The 25,880-nt window shown below is 38.8% G+C and overlaps 1 protein-coding gene across 4 annotated transcripts in view; it reads right to left on the minus strand.

Annotated features, from left to right (window-relative positions):
- Positions 1–5,175: 5,175 nt before the first annotated feature.
- The window catches only part of Dcaf6 (DDB1 and CUL4 associated factor 6), a 107,162-nt gene continuing 86,457 nt past the window's right edge, over positions 5,176–25,880 (minus strand). For all 4 annotated transcript variants that reach the window (XM_052201200.1, XM_052201199.1, XM_052201201.1 and 1 more), the window contains 7 exons: positions 25,764–25,832; positions 25,178–25,571; positions 13,228–13,366; positions 11,557–11,713; positions 10,072–10,160; positions 6,833–6,938; positions 5,176–5,637 (listed from right to left, as the gene is read on the minus strand). In XM_052201200.1, coding sequence (XP_052057160.1) covers positions 5,573–5,637; positions 6,833–6,938; positions 10,072–10,160; positions 11,557–11,713; positions 13,228–13,366; positions 25,178–25,571; positions 25,764–25,832 — 1,019 coding nt within the window. In that variant the 3' untranslated portion in view covers positions 5,176–5,572. The remainder of the gene's footprint in view (positions 5,638–6,832; positions 6,939–10,071; positions 10,161–11,556; positions 11,714–13,227; positions 13,367–25,177; positions 25,572–25,763; positions 25,833–25,880) is intronic.

Genomic DNA, 25,880 nt, shown 5'->3' on the forward strand with positions numbered 1-25,880 from the left:
GCACACCTGCCTTTTGCGCAGAAGCCCACCATCCCAATTAAGCCCTGCCACATAATGGCAAAAACTCACTGCCAACCACTGTGTAGGGCCAGGCCTGAGGCCTTCCCAGGGAGCCAGAGGGAGTGGTAGGTGGGATATTTGGCCATTTGTTTTGCTTAAATACCTCAGTCCTTCTGATTTCTGACAGGATCACTTGTAGGGCTGTGGCCCATCTCTGCTGCTTCTTTACCAAGATTTTACCCTTGTCTTGGTTCCTGAGCTGTGTTCCAGATGCCAGCTGTGTGACTTGCATCCGCGAAGGCACTGGGTCCAGCGCTATAGTGTATACAGCTCAGCACCTTGCTTTTCCCTGGCCAGACAACCCAAATTGACTTTAGACAAGACCTTAGACATTAGATGGTAGCAGCTTTGTTGTGGAGAAAAAAAAAACAAGCAAAACAAACAAACAACCCCCAAAACAAAAACAAGGTGGCGTATTCCTCTGAGCCCTGCCATGAGTACAAGTCCTTAGCCTTGTAGCTGATCCTTACCTTATGTATGTGACCCCTGGTGGAGTTCACAGCAACTATCTGTACTAGGCAGTGTGATCTTAAACCAATGCTTCTGTGACAGGCAGGAGAAGGACTATAAAGACCACAGCCCATTGGTGCCAATATTCGTAGATTCTCGTTTGTGTAACTGATTCCATCCTTCAGCCAAGAATTAAACCATCACCACCAGGACAGACTCGGTATTAGCAACAGAGCACTGTAGTTTGGGACTAGACAAGAGGAGGTAATGTTGATACAGTGGGAGAGCTTGCTGGTCTATTGAGATAGAATAGTTATGAGTGCTTTTTCAAATGGACAATGTGCTCCTTAGACTTGCAGATTAGAGAGACATTTCTCAATGGATCATAAGATGAACTCAGGAAACCTGTCCTGTCTCATTTCATGTCTTCTGCCTGTCTGGAAGGAATAATGTAGATGATGTGGCTAAATAAGAGTGGGTCAAGAACAGGCATGTATTAGGTCCCACTATGTGCCTCACTTAAAACAGCTAAGAGCCTATTAGGTGCTAGGCACGAATTGAAGACTTCAAATGCACTATCTCCCTTTGCTTCAGACAGATGGGATCCAGTAGGGATGGTGCTGGTGTGTGATGGCTGTGAGTTAAGATTTCAGGTTGCCTATTACTAGCTAAGTGTTCAAGACAAATTACTCAGTATTCTCCCATCTGTAAAATGAAGTTTTGCAATCTACTTATATACAGGGACATAGAATCCAAGGATACTGCCTGCATAGGGTGCTTGGTAGACAATAGAAATGCTTGTGGTGCATCCAGCACAGGATATAGGGGCAGCGAGACCTGAGCCACTGGTCTTGCTTCTCAGTGTAACTGATGGGGCAGACTCCTTCCTGTTTTACAGGGATCTCTAATACCGAGAACCTTCAAAAGACATGTTATCCAGCTCAGGATAATTATGTTGAGGGTTGTTGCCTGGGGACTTATTTGCTATTCAGTACAAAAGGACTTAGTGGAAATGTAGGAATGCTGACAAGAGGCGGGCCACAGAGAGAAGTGTGGAGAAGCAGAGTAGGATCTAGAATGCAAGAGGTTATTGGGATAGAAATGGGCTTTTCTAGTAGGAAGGTCTTCATTCCACATGAATGGCCTGATTGCACAAAAAAAGAGAAATATTTCTACATTACCCTGAATTAAAGATGATCTGTAGAGTCCCAAATGACACCAATTCAACGTTGACCTTCCTTATACCCAGAAAGAACATCCCACCCCACCCTGATGTCGTTAGGTGCTGAGAACTGCTCTGCCTAGCAGTGACAAATGTCTGGTTCCCAGTTCCCAGAGCGCTTGTCTTCCAAGCCCCGATGGAAGATGCAGAGGCGGAATAGGTGTCCATGCCATTCCCCAGAGTACACAGAACCAGAGGAAGCCTGGGGACGAAGGAAGTCAGTTATGACGTGAAGCACAGCAGCGTGGATGTGACCAGCCATAAATGGCTACAAGAAGGGACAGGCAGGTACTGTTCTGTGGGTTGGGGAGAGAGACAATGAGAATCCAGGAAGGCCATAGAGAAGCTGTGTCTCAAAATGAGGTCAGCGCCAAATCACTAGATCTTGGTCATGAGGCTGAGAGAAGATCAAGCCTGTAGCTCAAGGAGAGTGAGGCACAGGTAGGTTAAAGGTCATCCTTAGCAGAGTGGGTCAGCTGGGCTTTATTGGGTAAGAAGAAACAAGGAGCTCCAGATACACCCCCCCCCCCCAAAAAAGTCCCAATGTCAGGTGATCATCTATTGGAGAGAATTCAAAGCACAAATGCTGATCTGCACAAGATTACCACAAGCACAATTCTGGTCAATGCAAATTGCATTTATTTAAAAATGAATTTTTAAAAGCAGTATTAATGGCTTAGGAGTCAGCAGACACTTCCGGTTTTCCTTTTGACACTATTTGAAACACTGGGAATCACAGATGAGCCAGTTCTTCCCAAAGACCATGCCAAGTGTGGTAGAAAGCCTGTATGCCTAGAAATGGATCTGTTGGTGGTATAGACATGCTTAAAAATGTCCCGTGTCCTGTTCTGACGATGTATACCTGAAGGAAGACGTGGTTAAAAACCAAACTTCAAAAATAAAAACCCAACCTAATCCTGAAATGTATTTAACTTGAAGTTTTGGATGGTGTTTTTGAGGATAAAATTGTCTGGGTTATTATATGTAAATCAGTATTTATGAATAAGTAAAAGTGTATTTAGACTAGTTTTATTTACCTGATTAAATGTTTTTGAAATGTGTATATCTGTGTAAATTGTCAGTTTGCACTTGTCCATGGACTTGTGGTCTATGGACATTTCTGGGGACCTGTCCCTTCCCCCATCTCTCTACAGCCCTATTCCTATCTTACCTCTCCATGGCCTAAAGAGAGGACTAGATAGCAAGGAGAAACTTACTGCAGAATTGGGAGTGAGCACCCCATATTAAAGTCACTTGGGCAGATCCACACTTAAATTTCCAAAGTCAGTTAAACTCAAGAAATACTGGGTTACATGGCTGTTGCATACTAAATTCAAGACACTCTACAAGCCTGAGTTTTCTTTTTTTTATCATAGCCCAGGCTGTCTTCAAACTCAGAAATCATCCAACCCCTGCCTCCCAAGTGCTGGGATTAAAAGTGTGCAACATCTTGTCCAGCTTTAAGTGTGGTTTTTAGGCATTTAATGAACTAGTACTTTTTTATCTACCTATCTACCTCCATATCTATCCATCTAGTCTTCATTTCAAAGCAGAGATACTGAGTAGCAGGTTGTAGCATAAACACAACCACCCCTGCATGAGGCTCATCCTTTATCTTTTCCCTTCTCTTGCTTATACCAATGCCATCTTTTTTTTTTTTTTCTGAGTGTGTAGGTGAACCCGAGGGCCAGTCTCCTCTCTGCCACTCTCTCTCCACTGAAGCCTGAAGTGGCCAGGAATAAATTCTGTCTTTGCTATGTATCCTTAACTATTTGTCTAGCTGGCCTGCTCCAGGAAAATGAACAGAACATGCACAGTTCCCATATCTCTACCAGTATCCAGGGGCAGTGTAGGCTCCTGCCATTTGCCTTTGTTCTGATCTGTGCCTACCAGCCCTCTGGCAAACCCATGCTGCTGGCCTAATGTCACACCTACTTTCCATGACAAAGCTGTCTATCTCTCCTACCAGCAGCAGGTGCTCTTGAGTTTGCAGCCATCTTGTGGGTAAGAGGTCCATGTTCCCCATAGAAATGCCTCTGTTGCTGCATCTTCATGACTGTTCGTGGCACAGCTGGAGACAGTTTATGTCTTCCTCTCAGTATCTGATTCAGTCAATTCTTCTGGCAGGATATGTAGGTCATGGAAAATACCAGAAACAATTAAGCTACCTGCTAATTAAACCAAAAGTGAACTGCCTTAAAAAAAAAAGGAGCTGACAGCAAATACACTAAAAGCCCTGTGCTTGAGATGACTGTGGCAGGCTATCAGACCTGCTCTGGCTCTGGCCTTTCATCTATCAGGCAGCTCTGCAGGGTCTGGAAGCCACTTCCAGATGTGGTCCAGAGCTAGAGCTCAAGGTGGCACTGAAGGTGATGGATGAGATACAGTATGGATCTATAGTTCAGCCTTAGAGAACTCCAACATTTTCTCTCCGGCGTCAGTGCTTAAATTTTGGTAGTATAGGATGGCTGTTTCAAGATGTGTTCAATGGTCAGCCCAAGCATTTAATTCGTTTTCCTCTCCAGCTGCTGGCTGGCAAGGAGGTGTACAGTGAACATAGTTACTGGCTCAACTGAAGGTCACAGAAAAGCTACTGAGCTGAGTGGCTGTCTTTTGTAAGTGAAACACATGCCAAGAGCTCACTGACTAGAAAACCAAAGACATCCTCTCAAAAAGAGACTCAAGTCTTATCCTGCCTATAAACCTGGAACAGTAACTGCTGTGCATGCATGCATGTGAGACTCCTGCTTTTGGAGTAGTACTTTTGTTAAACTAAACAACATGTAGACCTCTCTGCCTGCCAAGGCATTTTTATCCGTAAGGTATCAGGAGGCAGCAACTGCCTCTCTCCCATCTGGCAGCTCTGGCTTCTGGAAGAGGCTCGCAGCTCTGGATGCTTGTACAGATGACGATTAGAAAGCATATACTCAATAACCTGGTGTTGAAAAAAGGCTTTATTTTTGTAAGCAGGCTGGAGAAATGTACGATGTAATTAGATTGAGGGAAATACAGACATCATAGGAAGTCGAAGAGGTTATGTCTACGGAGCAGTTCAGGAAAACACTCTAAGGTACACACAGGCCCGGGTATGGAGGACTGTCTGAAGTGGAGGTGTGTGCTCGAGTCAGCTAACTGATCGAAGTAAATCAGGAATATGGACAGAGAGGTAGACCAGAAGACAGCACCTTGAGTTTGTGCTAATGCAAACCATCCATAAGGCTCAGTAACTGATATGGGTGAGCAATCAACATATCATGAGGAGTAGCTCAAGGTGGAGAAAAGGGAAGAGAAATGGGAAGGCCCTTTTACATTATGTGGTCACACAGAGGTCAAGATGGAAAAGGCTATTAAATTTAGAAAACAGCGAGTTCTCTTTTGTTAGAGAAATGACTGGAAATTTTAATTCTGCAAATAATTAAATAAAAAGTCAGATTTAGGATATCTTAAAGCAACCAACATCTTTAATTAGAAAGCAGCAAACATGCAAATGGCAAGTGTAGAAATTTATTTGAACCAACATTTTCACTACAATGAAAATGACTTTTCAACATTGATCCAAGCTCCCACATCTGAGGGTTAGGGAAGTATTGCACTTTGCATTTTTTTTTTTTAGGACTCCATACACGGCAAAAAGTTTTAAAAACATTTTGCTTGTTTGTTTTCCACACTCTCCCAACTCATGCACACACTCATTCCAGACCAATGTTTGGTTATCCCAAAAATGGGGAAGAACTCCAGAAAACCATAGCCTTAAATTGCACTAAAGTTCTGTAAAGAAAAAAAATATAATAAATGTCGTATACAAATTTCAGAACATCTCAGTGCTTGCCAAGGAGTTGTTTATTCTTCGTCCTCATTTTCATTCTCCTGACCTGAACCTTCTGATCTGTCACCTTCCAGACGGTCTGGAAAACAGGGATGAGAATCACATACATTCAAAATCCTTTTACTATCTATCATAAATAACCCCTAGAACTTCATTTCAAACCATAAAAAATGTTTCTCATTCAAAACCTCAATATGTAAAAGTCCACTCACTAGTATATACAGATGTTTTGTTTTTTGTTTCTTTTGGATACAAGCTCTTACTAAGCATCCCTGGCTGGCCCGAGACTGGCTCTGTAGATTCGGTCGCAGAGATCGACCTGCCTTGTATTTCTAGGGCTAGGATTAAAGTCACACAGCACCAAATCTGGCTATATAAAGTTTTGGATTTTTTTTAAGATTTACTTTTCAATATTTTAAATTATATGCATGTGTACCCATGTCCATGTAGGTATGTAGGAGTGCAGGTGTCTGTGGATCTGTGGAGGCCAGAGGCATTGGAAGCCCCTGGAGCTAGTGATACAGGCAGCTGTGAGCTGCCTCACATCAGTCTTCTGGAAGTTTTTTTTTTTTTTTTTTTTTTTTGGTTTTTTGAGACAGGGTTTCTCTGTGTAGCCCTGGCTGTCCTGGAACTCACTCTGTAGACCAGGCTGGCCTCGAACTCAGAAATCCTCCTGCCTCTGCATGCCAAGTGCTGGGATTAAAGGCGTGTGCCACCACTGCCCAGCCAGGTATTTTTAATACAAAATAAACATCTGTTTTATGGAGAGACTATACTTTGTATCTACACAGATAGCCCATCTTTTCTAAACAGTAGCCAAAATTAAAATTAACTCCCAAATTTCCAACACAGGAAACTGCTTTTAAGCTATTCCAGGAAAAATGGACCCATAATATATTATAGAGCTGATCTAAAGACTGGAGCTGGAATTACTATTTTTAGATTTTTTTTCTTAATGCATTAAATTATAGTTTGGGGGTAATTTTTTCTCATCCCAGCAATGATCTTAGATCATAGATAAGCAAACAAACATTAAAATAGTTACAATTAGCTTGTTGACTGAGTCTGTGCTTTCATTTTACCATTTTCCAACAAACATGGTTTATAAGGAAATAATTCTCAGTGCTAGGTCAAGTGTTCACAGAAAGAAATCCTAGTTACAAAGTTGTTGATTTCATTTTTGGACATTAAGAAAATCACATAGATCTCTATAAGGTAGGGCTTACTGTTTTCAAATAAAATAATGATTTTAATGATAGAGTAGAAGTTCTTACCAGCTCGGATATGATTCAGTGAGGCCAACATCCTCAGCATGAAAGAGGCTGGGACGGTGATGGTGTTTCTAGTCTCCTCCAGCATGAGCTCATTGCGAGTTATAACCTGCAGCAAGTCACAAGTGTGTCAAAGGTGATGCAGTGAGAGAAGCTCTGCTGTAAAGATCCCAAATTCAGCTTCAAAATTCAGCAAGACTTAGGAGAAATATTTTTCATTGTTTTTATGTGTGATGTCTATATTTCTACCTTCAGGCTATTCAATGTTGAATAATTACTTGCAGTTAAAAGAAGATCAGAGGCCAGGGTTTCTTTAGAAATTTTATATTTGTTGTCCTTTAAAATGATGGGTTTCATAATGACCTTCTTAGTTCAAGTATTTCTTGTACTTGAACCATATTTACTCCCTTTTATCCTTTCTTGTCCCTCAAGCAATGGAACAATATACAAAACTCAACATAGAAAACCATCAGTTTTCCTATAACAAACATTCTGAAAAAGAAATGAGAACAATCCTGTTTGCAGTAGTATCAAATACATAAACATGCTCCAGAGCCATGAATAAGTCTACTCAAAGAAGTGTAAGATTGGGCCAGAAGGATGGCTTAGTGCTCTTCCAGAGGTCCTGAGTTCAATTCCCAGCAACCACTTGGTGGCTCACAACCATCTGTAATGGGATCCGATGCCCTCTTCTGGTGTGCCTGAAGACAGAGCTAAGGTGGTACTTTTATCCATAAAACAAGTAAATCTTTAAAAAAAAAAAAGTGAAAGATTTCTGTGTCAAAAACATACTAGAGAGAGAGTCTTTTATGCAAACAGTGCTAGGAAAACTTGAAATGTCCATGTTAAATGAGATTACAACCAGTTTTCTAATTCTGCCCAAAATTCAATTCAAAATGGATCATTAATGTAAGGTTTGACACTATTAGTGTTAGGAGGGAAACATTACAAGCTATAAGGACAGAGAAGAACTTTATGAAAAGAATTCTAATAGTTCAAGGAATAATTCCAACAGTGAGCCAATAGGATTATCAACTTACAAACTGATAACATAGTAAAGAGACAGTCTAGAATGGGAGAAAAATCTGGGTACACAGTGCATCTAATGGAGATCAGAAAAAATTAAGTATCAAAAAACCAAATTGTCCAACCAATAAATGGAGAAAATAACTGGGCAGAAAGTTTTCAAATAATATACAAGTGGCCAATAAACAGGAAGAAAATGTTCAGCCCCAATCTGTCAGCCATCAGGGAGATCACTGCACTGGGAGCTGGGTGAGGTCACTGCAGTGGGAGCTGGGTGAGGTCACTGTAGTGGGAGCTGGTGATGCGGTGCAGCTTTTATCCTAGCACTTGCACAGGCACAGGCAAGTTCGAGGCCGGCCTGGTCCACACTGCCAGTCCTAGGCCAGCTGGAGCTGCAAAGTGAGATCCTGACTCAAAACAACAACAACAACACCTACACTGAGATATCACCTCACCACAATCAAAATGTCTATCAAGTGACAAGAAATGCTGGAAAGGAAGGGTGAAAAATTTGCTGGTGGGAAAATAAACACAGTATGAAGCTTCCCACAAAAGACTACAAGTAGGACTACCATATACTTAGATGTAGCACTCCCATGTTTATACCCAAAGGAATCCGAGCCAGCATAAATAGAGATGCTCATGAATACATGTTTATTGCTGTAGCACTTATAAAAACCAAACCGTAGAACCAGTCTAGATATCCACAGACAAAATGTGGTGCCAGGCAGTGGTGGCGCATGCTTTTAATCTTGGCACTTGGGAAGCAGAGGCAGGCAGATTTCTGAGTTCGAGGCCAGCCTGGTCTACAGAGTGAGTTCCAGGACAGCCAGAGCTATACAGAGAAACCCTGTCTCGAAAAAAAAAAGTTGTATATACACAGTTAAGTTTAAGTGAGCATAAAGAAGGGTTAGATTATGCAGGAAAATAAATAGAAATGAGATTACCATGTTAAGTAGATGAGCCAGACTCAGAAAGAAAAACACAGCATGTTTTTTCTTCTATGAAGAATGTATCATAAGCATAAGACAGAAGAGTGAGTAGGAGGGAGGCCTAATGGTAAAAGTGTGTGTGTGTGGGGAGAAGGTCAGAGATGGTAACAGGAGTAGTACAGAGACCACATACTTGGTCTTCTCAGTCTTCTCTTACGTGCAGAACACACACACACACACACACACATGCACGCACGCACGCACGCACGCATGCACGCATATATATGTAAGCAGGAAGCAGAAGGGAGACTGTCTTGGGGAAAGACAAGGACTAGTGATATAGGATGGAGTAGGAATGATTAAGGTTTGCAATGATAATGTGAAATCACCCCCACCATCACCCCATTTCACTGAGACCCAGTATTTTGTATGCTAGCTAAATATGTTAGTGAAAACGAAAAAAAACAAGGATCTAAGTAAGTCTTAAAACAACAAAAAAGGAAAAGTATGTGTTCATTACTCCTCTACCTACTCATGTGGAAGGGGCAGTCCTAATTCCCTCTGTGAAGAACTCAAAATAGAAAAATAAATAACAGTCTAGAATTATGGAAGGGGGCATACAGTAAGGTTATTTTCTTTCTCCTCCCCCCACCTTCCCCCTCTTCTGCTTCTGCCTCTGCCCCTCTCTGCCCCTCTCTCCCTCTCTGCCCCTCTCTCCCTCTCCCTCCCTCTCTCTGTTGTGCTTATTGTGACAGGGTCTTGATATGTGGTTCAATCTGACTAGAGTTTCTTGGTTCAGCTTCCTGAATGGTAGAGGTGGATCACAGGCTGCAGAATCAATTTATTTTCAGCTAAAACACTTTTACAAAGACAGACTTTACATGATTTTTTGTTATACATAATAAGCATGACAATCACACTTATTTTTCTTTAAGATACATACTTACTGTTTTATTAAAGTCAATAATATAATTAGTAAGATACTAATCTGATTTTTACCTCTAGTATTATTTATCTCATTTTTATTTTTCAAAAGATTTGATCTCCTTTCCCTCCCCCACTTTTTCTGTAGCCCTGGCTGGCCTAGAACTTGCTATGTAGACCATCAGGCTGGCCTTGAACTCCTAGACACCCACCTGCCTATGTCTAACCAGTGCTGAGATTAAAGATTTGACTTCTTTAACCTAATGCCTTAGTTTTATGTTAGCAATTAATAACAAACTTTCCCCCTTAAATTTGCATTTTAGATAAAAATTAAAATAGTAAGCATAGTAAAAGTCTTACTTCATCAGCAAGTTTTCGATTAAAAATTCTTGACTCTTCTAGTGGCGACCAGATCTTTATGTCATAATCTATGCCAGATGAGGCTAGAACTAAAAAGAAAATTTACATCTTTATCATAAATTCCAGATGTAAATATTAAGCATAGGTGCAAAATTAACAAAACTTAGGTTGAAAACTACTATAAATACTTTTGATGTTTTGTTTTGCTTTTTGAAACAAGGTCTCTCTACATAGTCTTAGCTGTCCTGGAACCAACCATGAAGACCAGGCTGGCCTAGAAATCACAGAGATCCACCTGCCTCTGCCTCCTGAGTGCTGGGATGAAAGGCGTATGAGACTGTACCTGACCAAAGATTTGCTTTAACTTGTCTGGTGGTTGTGAGCTGCCTAATGTGTGTGCATGCTGGAAGCCAGCCTGAGTGTATTACAAGAGTAGTATATGTTCAGCCAGAGCCTTTAATCCCAGAACTCAGGAGGCAGAGGCAGGCAGATCTCTGTGAGTTTGAGGCCAGTATGGTCTACAAAGCTAGCCCAAAGTCTAGGACATCCAGTTTTCTGTTACACAGAGAAACACTGTCTAAAAAAAGAAGAAGAAGCAATTATTTTTAACTGCTGAGCTATCTCTCCAGCCTTTTTATTGTATAATTAATTGTTATCGTTTTAAATGTTTCCTAAAAGTACCTAACTGTAGAACAAAAACTTAATACCACTTTGTAGTCATTCAAATTTCTGTCTTATTCACTGTTTTCTTATGAAATACATGGCCACTTCAAATAGAAGGCAAGAACAAGTCAATTATCTTTTATGCTAGCAAATTAATTCTGACCTGTGAGGACTTAAAAAGGCTTGGAGGTTTGCTTTGAATACATGATGAGTAACTCAGTCATCCCAGACTCTAAGAGACAATAAAACTTAAATATTAGAAGAATAAACTAATTTTTTTAGAATATCTGTCAAAAGCACATTCTTTTCTTTCTTTTTGAGGGTGAACCTTAAAAAATATTTATTTGTCCTTTGAGAATTCCATACATGTGTATACACTGTTCTGATCAAATCTATCCTCTATTCCCTTTCCAGCTATCCCCAGGCGGACATTCAGTCCTGCCTCCCTCCCAACTGTGTACTCATTAAATCCACAGAGTCCCATGAGTGCTGCAGTATGTGCCTGAGCTGCCAGCCACCACGGCGTGGGCACATGCTCTTTCAGGCCAGCCACTGGAGCATGGGTACATGCTCTTACAGAAGCCACACCCCTGAGGAAATGACTCTCCCTTTACCTGCAGCCGTCAGTTGCCAGTATCTTCTTAGCTAGGGGTGGGGCTTTGTGAACCCTCTCCCTTCCATAAAACAAATTCTTTAAGTCTATGTAGAGCTAAGACCATCTTTAGCAGAGCTTAGTAGGATAATTCAGATTTCTGTAATATTCCCTATAGCTGATGAATGACCACAGCAATTTCCAGTGAGTAAGAAAGATACCTTACTTACTTGGGTCAAATGGATGGGGTTGCAGACAGTTGACCACATGATTATCGGCTTCCAGAAGCATCAAATGCTCAGCAGTGTGCCGGTCCCAGATGAAGATATGGCCACAATCGGAACCGCTCATTACAAAGTTAGCACCCCAGAAATTGGCTTCTTTTATCTGAGGGATTTTATGAAACAGGATAGCCAAATCACAGTTACCAAAAGAAAGGCAGATTCTTTTCTCATGTTGAAAATAGATTTTAAAAATAAAAAAGTTAAATACTGAAGTTTGTTTCTTCTAAAAATCTTAAATCATGACAGTACTTCACCATGGGCAATTACATGGTGGAAAAGAATTGGAAGCTGCCCCAAGAGCCAGTGTCAACAGGATTTGACACACAACAGGTACTCCGCACATGCTAAATGAATCAATGCAATTTCTGGGCTTAAAACAGTATAATGGAAAAAAAGTATACACTTACATATGTACTTTCTAAAAACCATGTCATTTCAGCTTTGTTTCTTCATAAAGAACATTTCATAGAATAAAGGAATTGTCTTTTGTATTTGCCAAGAACAAAAAGCATTTTTTCCATTAACTGTTAGAAGCCCACAGAATTAAGAAAAGATAAACGTATTTTTAATCAAGCAAGAAAAGGTATATGATATATGTAATAGCTATCTTAATTTAATAAACACACATGAAAGGTACATACGAAGATCTTTATACTGCAGAACCCCTTCCTGGAAGCCCTGGCCACCCCTGTGCTCACCCCTGCGCTCATAGGAGCCGGCAGGGAGGAGACCCTGCAGCCACACACTGCTGTGCACAGACCTGTGCTTTCATCTCTTTTGCGCTAAGAAATCAACTGAGGGCGCGTGCATGTTAGGCAAGCCCTCAGCTACTGGTTAGATCCTCAGCCACCTTTAATTAGTCTTATCTAAATGTTTAATTGGCAAAATGCATAAAATACAAATTTGTTACTTCTATAAAAACAAGTATCCATTTAAAAATGATGAAATTGTTACTACCAATGACATGTACAAAAAGCATTAATTATTTCCTCACTTCAGTTTATTTTTTTATCTATTCCTTTAAAAAAAAGGTAAACTTCAATCTGCAGGTACTTTGCAGTAACACTGCAGCCACAGTGAACACTTTCTAGATAGGAATCCAGGTAATAGTTTCATTAGTTACCTTGTACAGGATATGCAGATTTGGAGACTCTGAACACTACAACTGATCTAAGATCACCTGGCCTATCCTGGCTATTTCAAAGATGAAGAAATGAAACCAAGGAGAGACAGAGAGACCAAAGCCACTTTTTAGTTGTTAGTTTAAAAGGTATTATAACTAATGTATCTGTATGTTATAATCAACCTGGATTTCATATACAGATTTATTTTCCAAACTAACAAAATGTTGTAAAATGAAGTTTAAAAAACTTAATAGCAAACTCCCAAAGGAAGACAGCAAGCATAAACAAAACAAGAAACAAAACAAATCAATAGCTATTTGTTCTAAGCTAAAATAATGTTTTCTAGCTTACATATATTTCCTTAGTAAGGTAGAATTTTCTTGCAATATATTACCAGACTAAAAGAAACATGCTTGAATAGAGAATTAACAAAATCACCACAGAAAAACCACGAACTGCAATCTCAGCAAAGAATGCCATGAGCAGCTGGTACCATTGTCCGGGAGTTGCGGTGGCCCTTATAAACCATCTTTACTAGTGGCCTCCTAATGTTCAAAGTATCCAATTCTTCCATTTCTTTCCTTTCTTTTCTCCTCCTGAAGAATTCCTGAATGCGGGCAACAGCAGAGCGTCTATGGATTGCACATTAAAACAAAAACCAAGAATAAACATTCACAAGCAACTTCAGAATAATACTGAAAACTTCAAAACACAGTTAAGTATATAATAAATTTAAAACACATTATTTTAATAAAGCACCTCCAACAAAAGCATGAAAAGGCAGACTTCATCCCAGTAGTTTAGTTACTACACCAAGATATTTAGTTCAGTGGTCACTCAGGAACTTGGTGCTGGTTGAAAGAGAAAGTAGCATGCAGCACACTCATTTCTGAAGTACTATTGTATAAAACCAAACAGACGAAATTCATTGTAATGTTACTTCAAATAAAACATTCTATTTAGACTTATTTGGTAATCTAGACCAGTAATGACACCCTTGGGAGGCAGAGGGGTCAGGAACCCAAGATTAGCTTCGACTACAAAGTGAAGACCAAGTCAACTCGAGATGCTGTCTCAAGAAAACAACAACAACAACAACAACAACAAAAACAACCAAAAAACAATGCTCTATTCAATTTTTAAATGTTTATCTTTATAAATGCCATAAAGAAAAGTCCAAAGAAATTAAGAGTAACATGGTAACAGCAGTAAACTAATTAACAGATTCTGACATAGTTTAAAGATGTCCCAAGAGCAGACTAGTCAAGAAGAAAACATATGTCAGTAAGAAATAAAATGAAGATCTTCTACTAGCGTCTCCTTTATATGGCTCTACACAAAAGGAGAGAGTGACAGTTAATGAGGTACATTCTATTCTCTCTACAAAGGAAATGATGGTTGTACCTACTCAAGAACAAAGGACTCTTTTAAAGCTCATTTATTATCAAGGGAATATTCACCTAACAGCCAGTATTACTTAATTTTGAAGCTTTGTCATTTAAAAAACCATATTTTGACATACAGCAGGTACAAAGTCCATAAAACTACAAACTGGTAGTTGAGACAAATGTCTTAACAATGACTAAAGGCACAAAAAAGATGACAGTGTCATCAATAAACAAACTTCTCTTCACATTTATCAGACTGAGCACCATCAGACCTAGAGTCTCCCCTGTGCCCATTGCTATCATGTTTCTCCCTCAGGGGAACGATTCTGACTTCTACGATCATGGCTTTATTTGTGGACTTTCATTCAGTGGCATGTTGTTTGCTCAGCCTTGCGAATCTGTGTGTGTGTGTGTGTATGCGTGCGCGCAGCCATGTGTGTGACAGAGTGAGTGCCGCACAAGGCTTAGCTTCAGGAAACAGTCACAGTTTGGGAATGTGATTACACAGATTCATACTCGCAGCAGCAGTGTGCTGGAATTCTAGAACATAATATTTTTGAAAAAAGTTAAATACTATATATTAAATTTAAAATATGTATAAAGCTTTGATTTGGCAGTTTTACATATTAAAAACGTCTTGGTGTATAGCTTTAAGCCTAGCACTTGGGAGGTCTAGACAGGTGGATCTCTGTGAGTTTGGGGCCAGCCTGGTCTATGTAGAGTTCCAGGACAGCCAGTTACAAAGAGAAATCCTGTCTCAAAAAAAAAAAAAAAAAAAAACTTGTGGAAAATACAAATACATATTTCCTCAGTAAAAACTGCAGCTGTCTAGGCATTAATCTAAATGTTCAGAGAAAACCAAAAAATATGTATTCACAGACAGGTTTGGGAACAGCAAATTGATGATATTTTCATGTTACAATTATGTATTTCCATATTTTGTTTAATTTTTTAAAATAAAAATTAGTAAACTCTAAGCTAGCCAGGCAAATTAAAAAGCATTCATAAAACTGCTCTACAGAGGAACAGAGCATTTGACTAGCAAGCTTATTGAAGTACTAAAGAAACAAATGTAAAATTAATTGGTTCAGAATTTTCAAAGCACTAATGAATAGTATCAGTTATTTAATACATGAGAGGAAAAACCCCTAAAAAATGGTAACTCGGCAGAGTGAAAATGTGTCTGACTAACCTTAGCCCACTTACGATAGAAACTGTTAACACAGCAAGACAGAAAGGAATGTTCAGAACCTTTAATAAGCGCCTCCCAACAGCCCTAACAACCCACCTAAACACACCAAGGGGCATCTTCCTCACAATCGGGGTAAGATGCAGTACCTAATACTTATCAGCTGCTACAGTAAGAAAAAAAATGAGTAAGAAATAAAATTTACATTTGTATCTAATTTCTATATTTAAAAAAAATCAAAATAACCTATAGGCTAAGTAACAGAAATGCTAGAAAATGAATATGGCTGGAAATACAATTAGCATACAAGTCAACTGTATTTCCAAAAAATCAGCAAAGCACAATTAGCATAAAAATTTAAAAGATCACATTTGTTACAGCAACAAAAATTAAAGTTCTTCTAAAAGATTTAAAAAAACTTCTTTGTAAAATATCACAAATGTCACTGACAGGCATCTGTGGTGTGTGTGTATGTGTGTGTGTGTGTGTGTGTGTGTAACGAGTGTGCACACGTGGGATGCCTCTCCAGTGTCTTCTTTAATCATGAACACCATATTTCTCAGACAGTCTCTCACTGAAACTGGAGCTCCAGTTTTAGCTAGAGTGCCTAGTTGGTGAACCTGGGACCCATCTGTCTCCACCTACTGGCAGGATGGGGTACAGAGGCGTGCCACTGCGCCCACCTGTTATGTTCACGCTAGGGATCCAAGATCAGGTCCCACTGGCTACAAAGCAAGCACTTTACACTGGGTTATCTCCCCAGCCACTGAAAGACATTTTAAAAAAGTGTTAATAAATACAAAGATAACCATATCATATTCACCTTTCCCTGAAATGTATAGACTTACTTAACCTCACCTGAGAATTTATGTGTGGAACTTGGAACTGTGTACTGTTTGTTGTATACAAACAGTATAATGGAAGTATACAAACAGTATGCCATGGAAGTGCATGTCTGAAGTCCCAGCTGATCTGGAGGCAGAAGTAGGAGGGTATCTGCTTGAGATATGCCTAGCACCAAAATGGTGCCCCCCGAATGCAGGAGATCAGCAGGTTGTGGGATTGTGCCCACTCCAGCCTGCCCAATCTCATCTCTCAAAGTCTAGCTGAGGACGGACACGAGAGGGAAGCAGTGAGATGCTAGAAGAAAGAGCAGAGGACTACTGCCATTTTATTTATTATTCTAAGAGATGGTGATATGGTATGGTGCATTTGCAGTACAGTAAAGCATATTTTAAAATACAATGGTCTCTCATGAGGACTGTTATCTCTTATACTTTTATATTTCAATTTATTTCAGCAGAAATTTATAAAAGATGTGTATGAGAGTTCAGAAAAATGCTGTTTTAAATTAAAATTTTATGTAATAAATCTCTACATAAGAATTGAGGTGGAGAATGAATCCTATTTCATTCACCCAAAGGGGCATACAGTGACATTTTCTGTTTCAACATCAGTCTTCCTTTTTCACATAGTTTATATGGTTTTAGCCTTTCTAAGACCCACCTGAAGCAACATGCTACTTTTTAGTTGCAATCTTTATTTTAAAAGCAGAAAACAGCTTTGAATACTTGGGATAATGTTTAGTAAGTTAAAAACATCAAAAAGCCCTGAAATAAATTCCATTTTGGTATCATTAAATTAAAAAGTAAAAGCCAGTAGCAGAATCATTTGCAAAATCATTGACTTTAAAATATATCTTAATGTCAAAACAGCCTACAAAGACCAGCATAAAACAAAACTGAGGGCTTTGCTGGTGACCTGGATTTACTCTCTGGATCCCTCATAAAGGTGGAAGGAGAGAATAGACTCTACAAAGGTGTCTCCTGACTGTCACACCCACAATGTAGTATGTGCCCTCAAATACACATACAATAATAGAAATAAAGCTTTTCTTAAAAAAGCAAAAATAGATTTAAACTTCCTTTAAGGTCTGCTTAAAGCCAAGGACAGGCTTTAAGCAGATATTACTATACATGTATGCTAATTTTTAGTTTATTTTACTATTTCTGTATTCCATGTAAGAAACTATTTTTACATTTTGATTGCTACTATATATTTTATGTACAATTTCACTTTAGAAACTGGTAATACCTAAAAAACATGACACTTCTCAGTTTGGCTAATCTTTTTCATTAAGCAGCTTGGGTAGATGACTGTTAGAATATAGGGTTCACTTTAAACATTCTACTAAAAAATGTGTAACACCATCAGTTTTTTCAATTAGAGATATATTTAAGGACTGTATATCATCTTGGTATGTAATATTCTTAATTTATTTAGCCACTTACAAGAAAATGGCATTGAAAAATCAGGATTTTAAAACCTAGCACATAATTAAATGAACATAATTAAAAGAATTAAAAGTATATATGAATAGCAAAACTGTTAATTAGTATGCCAATCAGGTTTAAAAAAATATAAGTTGCACTCTTTAACCAACTATCAAAACAAGTACCAGGTATTTGAAGGACCATAGCTACTTGCCACCACACTTGAAGTGAACAGCAGTTACATCTGCACACACGAATTTCATTCTATTCCCATGCAGCACATGCAGAGAAATACAGTTTGTGAAAAAGCAACCTGTTTATAATGCTTAGCACTTATGCGTTCTGTAAGTTCAAAGGAAGTATTAACTGTTAATAGGAAAGGTGGTTAGCTGTAGGAAAGAGGACCTGGCAAATCCATTGTCAAGAAGAAATGAAGGAGCATACTGCATTACCTCATTATTCTATCACCTACTGTTGTTCCTCTGATATTAAATCTAGTGAAGGGAACACAATAACTAAAGTCACTTATGAAGAACCAAGTATGTACAGCATCATAGTCACCACTGTTTGTCATCAACCATCTCAGACTAAAGGACTTACGTTTCCCTTTGTCGCAGTCCATAGTGAGGAATGTTACCCAAAGAAATGGGCGGTGCGGGGGGGGGGGGGACCAAGGGAACAGATACACTCACTGAATTAGGTTGGAAGGAGACCACACTGCATGTCTTTTACCTTTTGAACACTCGCAGTTGCAGAACCTCAAGGCTAACTGCTCTCTGGGAAATACACAATGAAGCTGACGCATCTGTCCTAACCATAGAACTGGGACAAGCCAGCCCAGTACCAGGGCTTTTAACTCCCTAGGAACTCTAGTTTTTCCCTTTGATGATTTCCTCTGCAATTTTCTTTAATAATGCAAGTGGAATCATTAAGAATACAGAATGAGATGGTTATAATGAGTGCAGAGATGCTGGCATATTTATAGCACAAAGAATTCTGGCTCTACAGAGTCCAGAAAAGGCTAGATGGACCAAACATTTTAAGCAAATGATATATGCTTTAAAAATTATGAAGCAATACAGGATTAATACTTTAAATCTTTAGGAAAAACTCATTGTAGCAATAACATCTTAGCTATATAGAGCATTAAGGATTTCACAAAGTCTTATTTGCTTATCTTTTTTTCTGGAGTAATTTTGTTTTCTTCGTTTAGGAGGAAGGAAGGAAGGAAGGAAGGAAGGAAGGAAGGAAGGAAGGAAGGAAGGAAAAGAAAGAAAGAAAGAAAGAAAGAAAGAAAGAAAGAAAGAAAGAAAGAAAGAAAGAAAGAAAGAAAGAAAGAAAAGAAAGAAAGAAAGAAAGAAAGAAAGAAAGAAAGAAAGAAAGAAAGAAAGAAAGAAAGAAAGGAAGAAAGAAAGAAAAGAAAAGAAAGAAAGAAAGGCAAATCCACCATCCCATTAGCCCCACAATGGAGCTGGCACTATAGGCCTTTGGAGCCACTCTCAGCACTCTGGAGTCAGAAGCCAACAGATCCCAGAGCCAGCCAGGGATACACACAATAAAACACTATCTAAAAAAAAAGAAAGCACAGCGAAGTACTCTTGTTCTAAGGTACATTCTGACACTCATAGATTCAGCATGTGAAGTTACTGAAGGAATGAACACGCTAATTTTATTTGTCTGTAATACCACTGTTAGTGAACACAATGTATTTTATCCCAGATAAAAGAACTCGTTATTTATTTATTTATTTATTTATTCATTTATTTATTCATTTATTCATTCATTCAATATATTCTTTATTTACATTTCAAATAATTTCCCCTTTTCTGGCTCCCCACTCCCCGAACGTCCCATGAGCCCTCTTCCCTTCCTCTGTTCCCCCATCCACCCCTTCCCACTTCCCTGTTTTGGTATTCCCCTATACTGCTGCACTGAGTCTTTCCTGAACCAGGGGCCACTCCTCAGTTCTTCTTGGACATCATTTAATATGTGGATTATGTCTTGGGTATTCAAAGTTTCTAGGCTAATATCCACTTATCATTGAGTGCATACCATGATTGATCTTTTGAGACTGGGTTACCTCACTTAGTATGATGTTCTCCAGCTCCATCCATTTGTCTAAGAATTTCATGAATTCATTGTTTCTAATGGCTGAATAGTACTCCATTGTGTAAATATACCACATTTTCTGTATCCATTCCTCCATTGAGGGACACCTAGGTTCTTTCCAGCTCCTGGCTATTACAAATAGGGCTGCTATGAACATAGTGGAGCATGTGTCCTTATTGCATGCCGGGGAATCCTCTGGGTATATGCCCAGGAGTGGTATAGCAAGGGTCCTCCAGAAGTGTCATGCCCAGATTTCTGAGGACCCGCCAGACTGATTTCCAAAGTGGTTGTACCATCTTGCAATCCCACCAGCAGTGGAGAAGTGCTCCTCTTTCTCCACATCCTTGCCAACACCTGCTGTCTCTTGAGTTTTTAACCTTAGCCATTCTGACTGGTGTGAGGTGAAATCTCAGGATTGTTTTGATTTGTATTTCCCCAAAGACTAATGATGTTGAATATTTCTTAAGGTGCTTCTCAGCCATCTGAAGTTCTTCATGTGAAAATTCTTTGTTTAGCTCTGTTCCCCACTTTTTAATAGGGTTATTTGGTTCTCTGGGGTCTACCTTCCTGAGTTCTTTGTATATATTAGATATTAGCCCTCTGTCGGATTTAGGGTTGGTGAAGATCCTTTCCCAATCTTTTGGTTGACGTTTTGTCCTTTTGACAATGTCCTTTGCCTTACAGAAACTTTGTAATTTCATGAGGTCCCATTTGTCAATTCTTGATCTTAGAGCGTAAGCTATTGGTAAGAACTTGTTTTTTAATATTTGGATTTCTGCCAGTAAAGGCATTATAACAGACATAGCTTGGTTCTCTCTGTGACTGATTTATTATAAAGCAGGAATCAGCAAATTGGCTTTGTATGTAAAATCTTGGTCAGCTGTTTTTTTATGACCTTTAAGTTATGGCCAATATTCTCATTTTAAAATCATTTAAAATAGTTCTGTAAGTGCCTATGTAGTGGTTTCTACTTAATTCCTGGCAGCAAAGCCTAAAATTTATTATTTGGCCTTTTGGGTGGAAAAAAAATTGTCTGAATACCTGTCCCTGTTCCAGCAGTTTTTATATAGATTTGCTATCGTTAGAGAAGAGCATTCCACATTTAAAATACCCATGTGATTCTTTCTTGTGGCCTATATTTCTAAGGGTCTGCCTTTTCATTCTTGGTTTCAGCTGCAGAATGCAAATCAAACCTCCTTAATACTAAACAAACCTTTAAGAATACTAAGAGTCAAATAAGGAATCTCAAACTCAAGTTGGGGGCAGGGGGATCAGGAATTAAAAGCCACCTTCAAATACATAGCAAGTTCAGGGTACATGAGATCCTGACTAAAAAAAAAAAAAAACGCTATTGTGAGATGTACTACAGTTTTCATATAAATTAAAATAAAGTTTAACTAACTATATGTTTAACTTTTTAACTATTTGACTTTACTATACTCATCATGAGGACCATTTCTCTACCCTAACTAAATTAATTGACTGGGCTTTTTAAATGCAGAAAGAAAAAAAAAACGGTTCTGGGCACACTTTCAGCACACTGGACTTCTTTACTGGACTTGGAGTGATCAAACAGCAGGAGAGTGACTTCTAAGGCATGTATTCTGTTAGCTGAACATTTCATCAATGTGTAGGATGTACATTAGCCTCTTCAGAAATAGAAAGCAGTCCAAATATTGCTAATTTTAAAGATGGTAAATAATTTGGGTTCTTAGAAAATTTCTTAAAACTTGTTCCTTTTAAAATATAAGTCAACTTATCATCTGCCTCTAAATTTAGAAGCAATGAACTACTCCTGAGGGAGGCCGCAGCAGTGGCTGTCACTAAGCAGTAAGATGCTGTGGCAGCCTCCCACCGGATGAAGGATGAAGCAAGGGCTGCCCAGCAGGCAGGCAGGCAGGCAGGCAGGCAGGCACGCTCTCTGCTCTCTACTTGTGAGTTCTAATTAAGCAGCCAATGCTACAAGGGAGACAGCACAGAAGCAGGAGGGCGGAGAGTTCTTGGTTTTCATCATTTACACATTTTTGGTAAAGAGCTAGGAGAGGCTGGATGTGGTGGCTCATGCCTGTAAAACCACCACTTCAGAGGCTAACGCAGGAGGATTACTTTGAATTCAAGGCCTCTGAACTACAAAGTGAGACAACAACAAAAAAATGAATCAAAAAACAAAGATAAAAACAAAAAAGACCAAACGGAACAAAAACACAGAAACAACAAAAACAAATCAAACCAAAACAAACAAAACTGGGAAAAGACAAAGCAAATCTTGTTTGAAGGCAGGTGGGTTTTTAAAAAATATTTATTTACTTATTTAATAAATATATGTGAATACACTGTAGCTATCTTCAGACACACTAGAAGACTACATTGGACACCATTACAGATTGTCATAAGGCACCATGTGGTTGCTGGAATTGTGGGAATTCCTCTGGAAGAGCAGGTCAGTGCTCTTAATTGCTGAGCCATCTCTCTTAGACCTGGTTTGGCTTTTGGAGTCTCTGTATAGCCCAGGGTGGCCTGGAACTCATTCTGTAGACCAGGCTGGCTCCAAACTCACAGAGACCTGCTTGCCTCTGCCTCCCAACTGCTGGGAGTACAGATACACTGCCACGGTTCACTCAGTTCCAGATTCTGTTTTGATTTACATCTTGCATGCTTTCCTCCCTATAAATTACTAACTTTTCCGAAGATTAAGAATTTTATTATTATTTCTGTTACCAGTCTAAATTTATGTCAATTTATATAATAAATAAATTATAAGCAATTAAAAACTAAGTATCTAAGGCCAAACTAAGGCTAAGAACCTGACTTATTAAGTGATGCCAAGTCTTTAACAGTTTAAAATATGGATCTAATCATAACATCTAAGTTTAAGCTAATGCATAGAGAGGAGGTAGTTCCAGGTTGCTACCCATAATTATCAATCTTCTAAATATTTAGCTAATCTAATTTAACACCTAGAGCTTTCTAGGTTAATCAAGTTATCAGGTACCAACTTTATGGTAGATCAAATCTTAGGAGAATGAGAAATCATCTAAATACTATAAAAAGATAAATGTTTTAGAAACCATCAGTTTGATTTTTGAATTGTGCTATGCTTGGTAACTTTACCTGTGTGTATTAAATAGTAATGACCCTTTAAGGAACCCTTAATATATATATTATATATTATATTATATTATATTATATTATATTATATTATATTATATTATATTATATTATATTATATTATATATCCTGGATGCTGAGGGGTTAGTGGAACATGCCTGTAACCTCAGCACTTGAATTGACATTTCAAGATCAGTCTGAGTTACAGAGTCAGTCAGGGCTAATAGTAACACTCTATTTCAAAACAAAACAACCAATCAACTAAACAATCAAACAGCATAAGAGGGCGATGATTAACATGTGGAAGGTTAATCTTTAAACACAAATAAGGGAGGATTATTTGAACAGTGCCCTAACAAAAAACCATTCCCCAGCCTGAAGGAACACACACGCCCTTCCACAGTTGGCAAAGGTAGGTTCACTGAGCTAAAAGCTGGTCTTTTTCTCCTTTTGCTTTGTGAGAGAATCTCTCTAAATTGCCTAAGTTAGACCTAAAACATAACTCTGCCTCAGTCTCCCATGTAGCTAAGATTATAGGCATGCATTACTGTTGCTGGCTGAGCCAGTCACACTGTAATTTTTTTTTCAGGTAGAAGGCACCCTTATATAGAAAATACACTAGTTGGTTAAGACATGTATCCATCTTTCAATGTGAGCCAGGTCCTATAACTGACTCATTTTACATTTGTACAATAATTTTAGATAATCATAAGTATACTTAATATATAAGAAAACTGGCCGGGCAGTGGTGTCATACACCTTTAATCTCAGTACTTGGGAGGCAGAGGCAGGCGGATTTCTGAGTTCGAGGCTGGCCTGGTCTACAGAGTGAGTTCTAGGACAGCCAGAGCTACACAGAGAAACCATGTTTCCAAAAAAAAAAAAAAAAACCAAAAACCAACCAAACAAACAAAAAAACCAAAAACCTGAGTCTCTGAGTCAATAAGCAGCATATATGAAAAAAAATTGCTAGTAGGTGAATTCTAGCCCAAGTTATGATGCCCTTGACAATCACACAACATTATCACATTTTTTGATTTTGATCTTTGAATGTGTTTCATTCTGTAGCCCAGGTTAATCTGCAATATTCTATGTAGTGTAAGCTGACCTTGAACTCATAGCAGTCTTCCTGCCACAGCCTTTCAAGTACTCAGATTACAGGGTATGAGCTACTATGCTTGGATTGTCACTTTTAGTGGTACAGTAATCTTCTCATTATATATGTGAAATGCATATATAATATATAATCTTGTTAATTGTGTCAGAAATGTAAACTGAATGTTTGATAAACAACAGTCTATTCAACCTATATGTGTGTGTGTGTGTGTGTGTGTGTATGAATGGTCCAAATAGAACTTCACTCCTGTGTGAATCAGGACTTTAAAGATAAAACTGGATTTTCTGGAACAATGGGAAAGATGGTACTAATCATACAGACAGTTTCCCATAAACGGGATGCAACACACTTTCCTTCCTGGGTACCAGAGAGTGAACAAAGGCTCCCTGCTAACAAGTGAGGTATATCCTTACCTCTTTCTTTTTACTTCTTATTTTGAGACAGTCTCACTAAACTGCATAGGCAGACCATAGATTTGGGATCCCTAGTCATTGTAAAGACCATTAAAAGATATCTTCTAAAATGTTTCTTTCTGTTTATGTAAAAATCTACTGATGGAAAAACCATACAAACATTATTAATAATTCAATTCTCTATTATTGCTACAATATTTACTATCCATCATACCTTTTTAGTTTCTTAACTGAGTCATCACATTATTAGAAAACAGAGAAAAACATAAAAATTCCAAAAAGAAAACTTTTATCACACTACTAGTGACAAGAAAAAACTATAACATTACAATAAAAACAGGTTTAGTTGTACACACCTTTAACCCTAGCACTTGGGAGGCAGAGGCAGGCAGATCTCTGAGTTTAAGGCCAGCCTGGTCTACAGACCATGTTCCAGACCAGCCTGGTCCACAGATCACGTTTCAGGCCAGCCTGGACTACGTGGTTAGACCCTCATCTCAATAAACTAGCAAAACCCAAAAGCCATAATCTCTACAGGGCAAACTGACAACCAAATGTAACCTCAATTTAGAAGTAAACCATTAGTCATTCTCAGCACGCCATCTCTTGATTTGTAAACTGAGGGACAATCTTCAGGGCAGAAATATTGAGCAAAAACACTTTCTGTTCACTTCTTCATACATTTGCTCAAAATATATGAAATCATTTATGGTTTAAAAGTTCCATGTGTCATATGATTGTGACAGTTCTAGATGAAACAACTTTAAAAATGGTGATACTCTCACGTGACTTCAACTCTTGAGAATTACACTTTTTATAGTCTATGCTAATTAAAAATGTACCAACCTATCACCAGGTCCTGTTCGGTATCTTGCACCGGGGATCAAGACAGGGTCATCATCGCTGTCATCTGTGTCTTGGAGAGCAGAGTCCCTGGCAGATGGGTCTTCATGAGCTGAAGGTGCTATGGCTTCTGTCTGGGGCAGGAGTTCAGGGTTGGTGCTGGCATGCCTGGTAGCACTCTCAGTGCCGGCCAGCTCGATGGCTTCTGTCTGGGATGGGAGTTCAGGCTTGGCGCTGGCATGCCTGGCAGCACTCTCAGTGCTAGTCTGTTCACAAGCCTCCCTGTCTGTTTCAGACAAAGTGCCTTCTGGAAACTCACAAGGGCTGCCAAGACTTGGGTTATTCCTTTCCCCTGAGTTAGGATCCAGTGGCTCAGCTGGGAAGTTATCAAGTTGTGCTGTCAGAAAACAAAGTTATATCTACATCACTGCTATCATTTTACTTAACTTAGGAACTGGAATGTTCTAATGCAAAGTCTGATTCTAGAGCCATCCTTTGGAAGTGATCTTTGCCTCTGGAGAGATTACAAAGATTAAGGTGTTTAGTTTGTATATGAGCTAATTTTCCTAAAGACAGCAAGATAACTCACCTGTATCTATCTGGTTTTGAGTGAGGTTTTCTGGAAATGTTCCTTTCTCTGATAGTTCTTCAGGAGCTCCTAGAATTAAACAAAATTATCATGAAATCTAGCTTTTTACAGAAAAAT

This window comes from Apodemus sylvaticus, chromosome 12 (assembly GCF_947179515.1).
Source record: "Apodemus sylvaticus chromosome 12, mApoSyl1.1, whole genome shotgun sequence".
NCBI lineage: Eukaryota > Metazoa > Chordata > Mammalia > Rodentia > Muridae > Apodemus > Apodemus sylvaticus.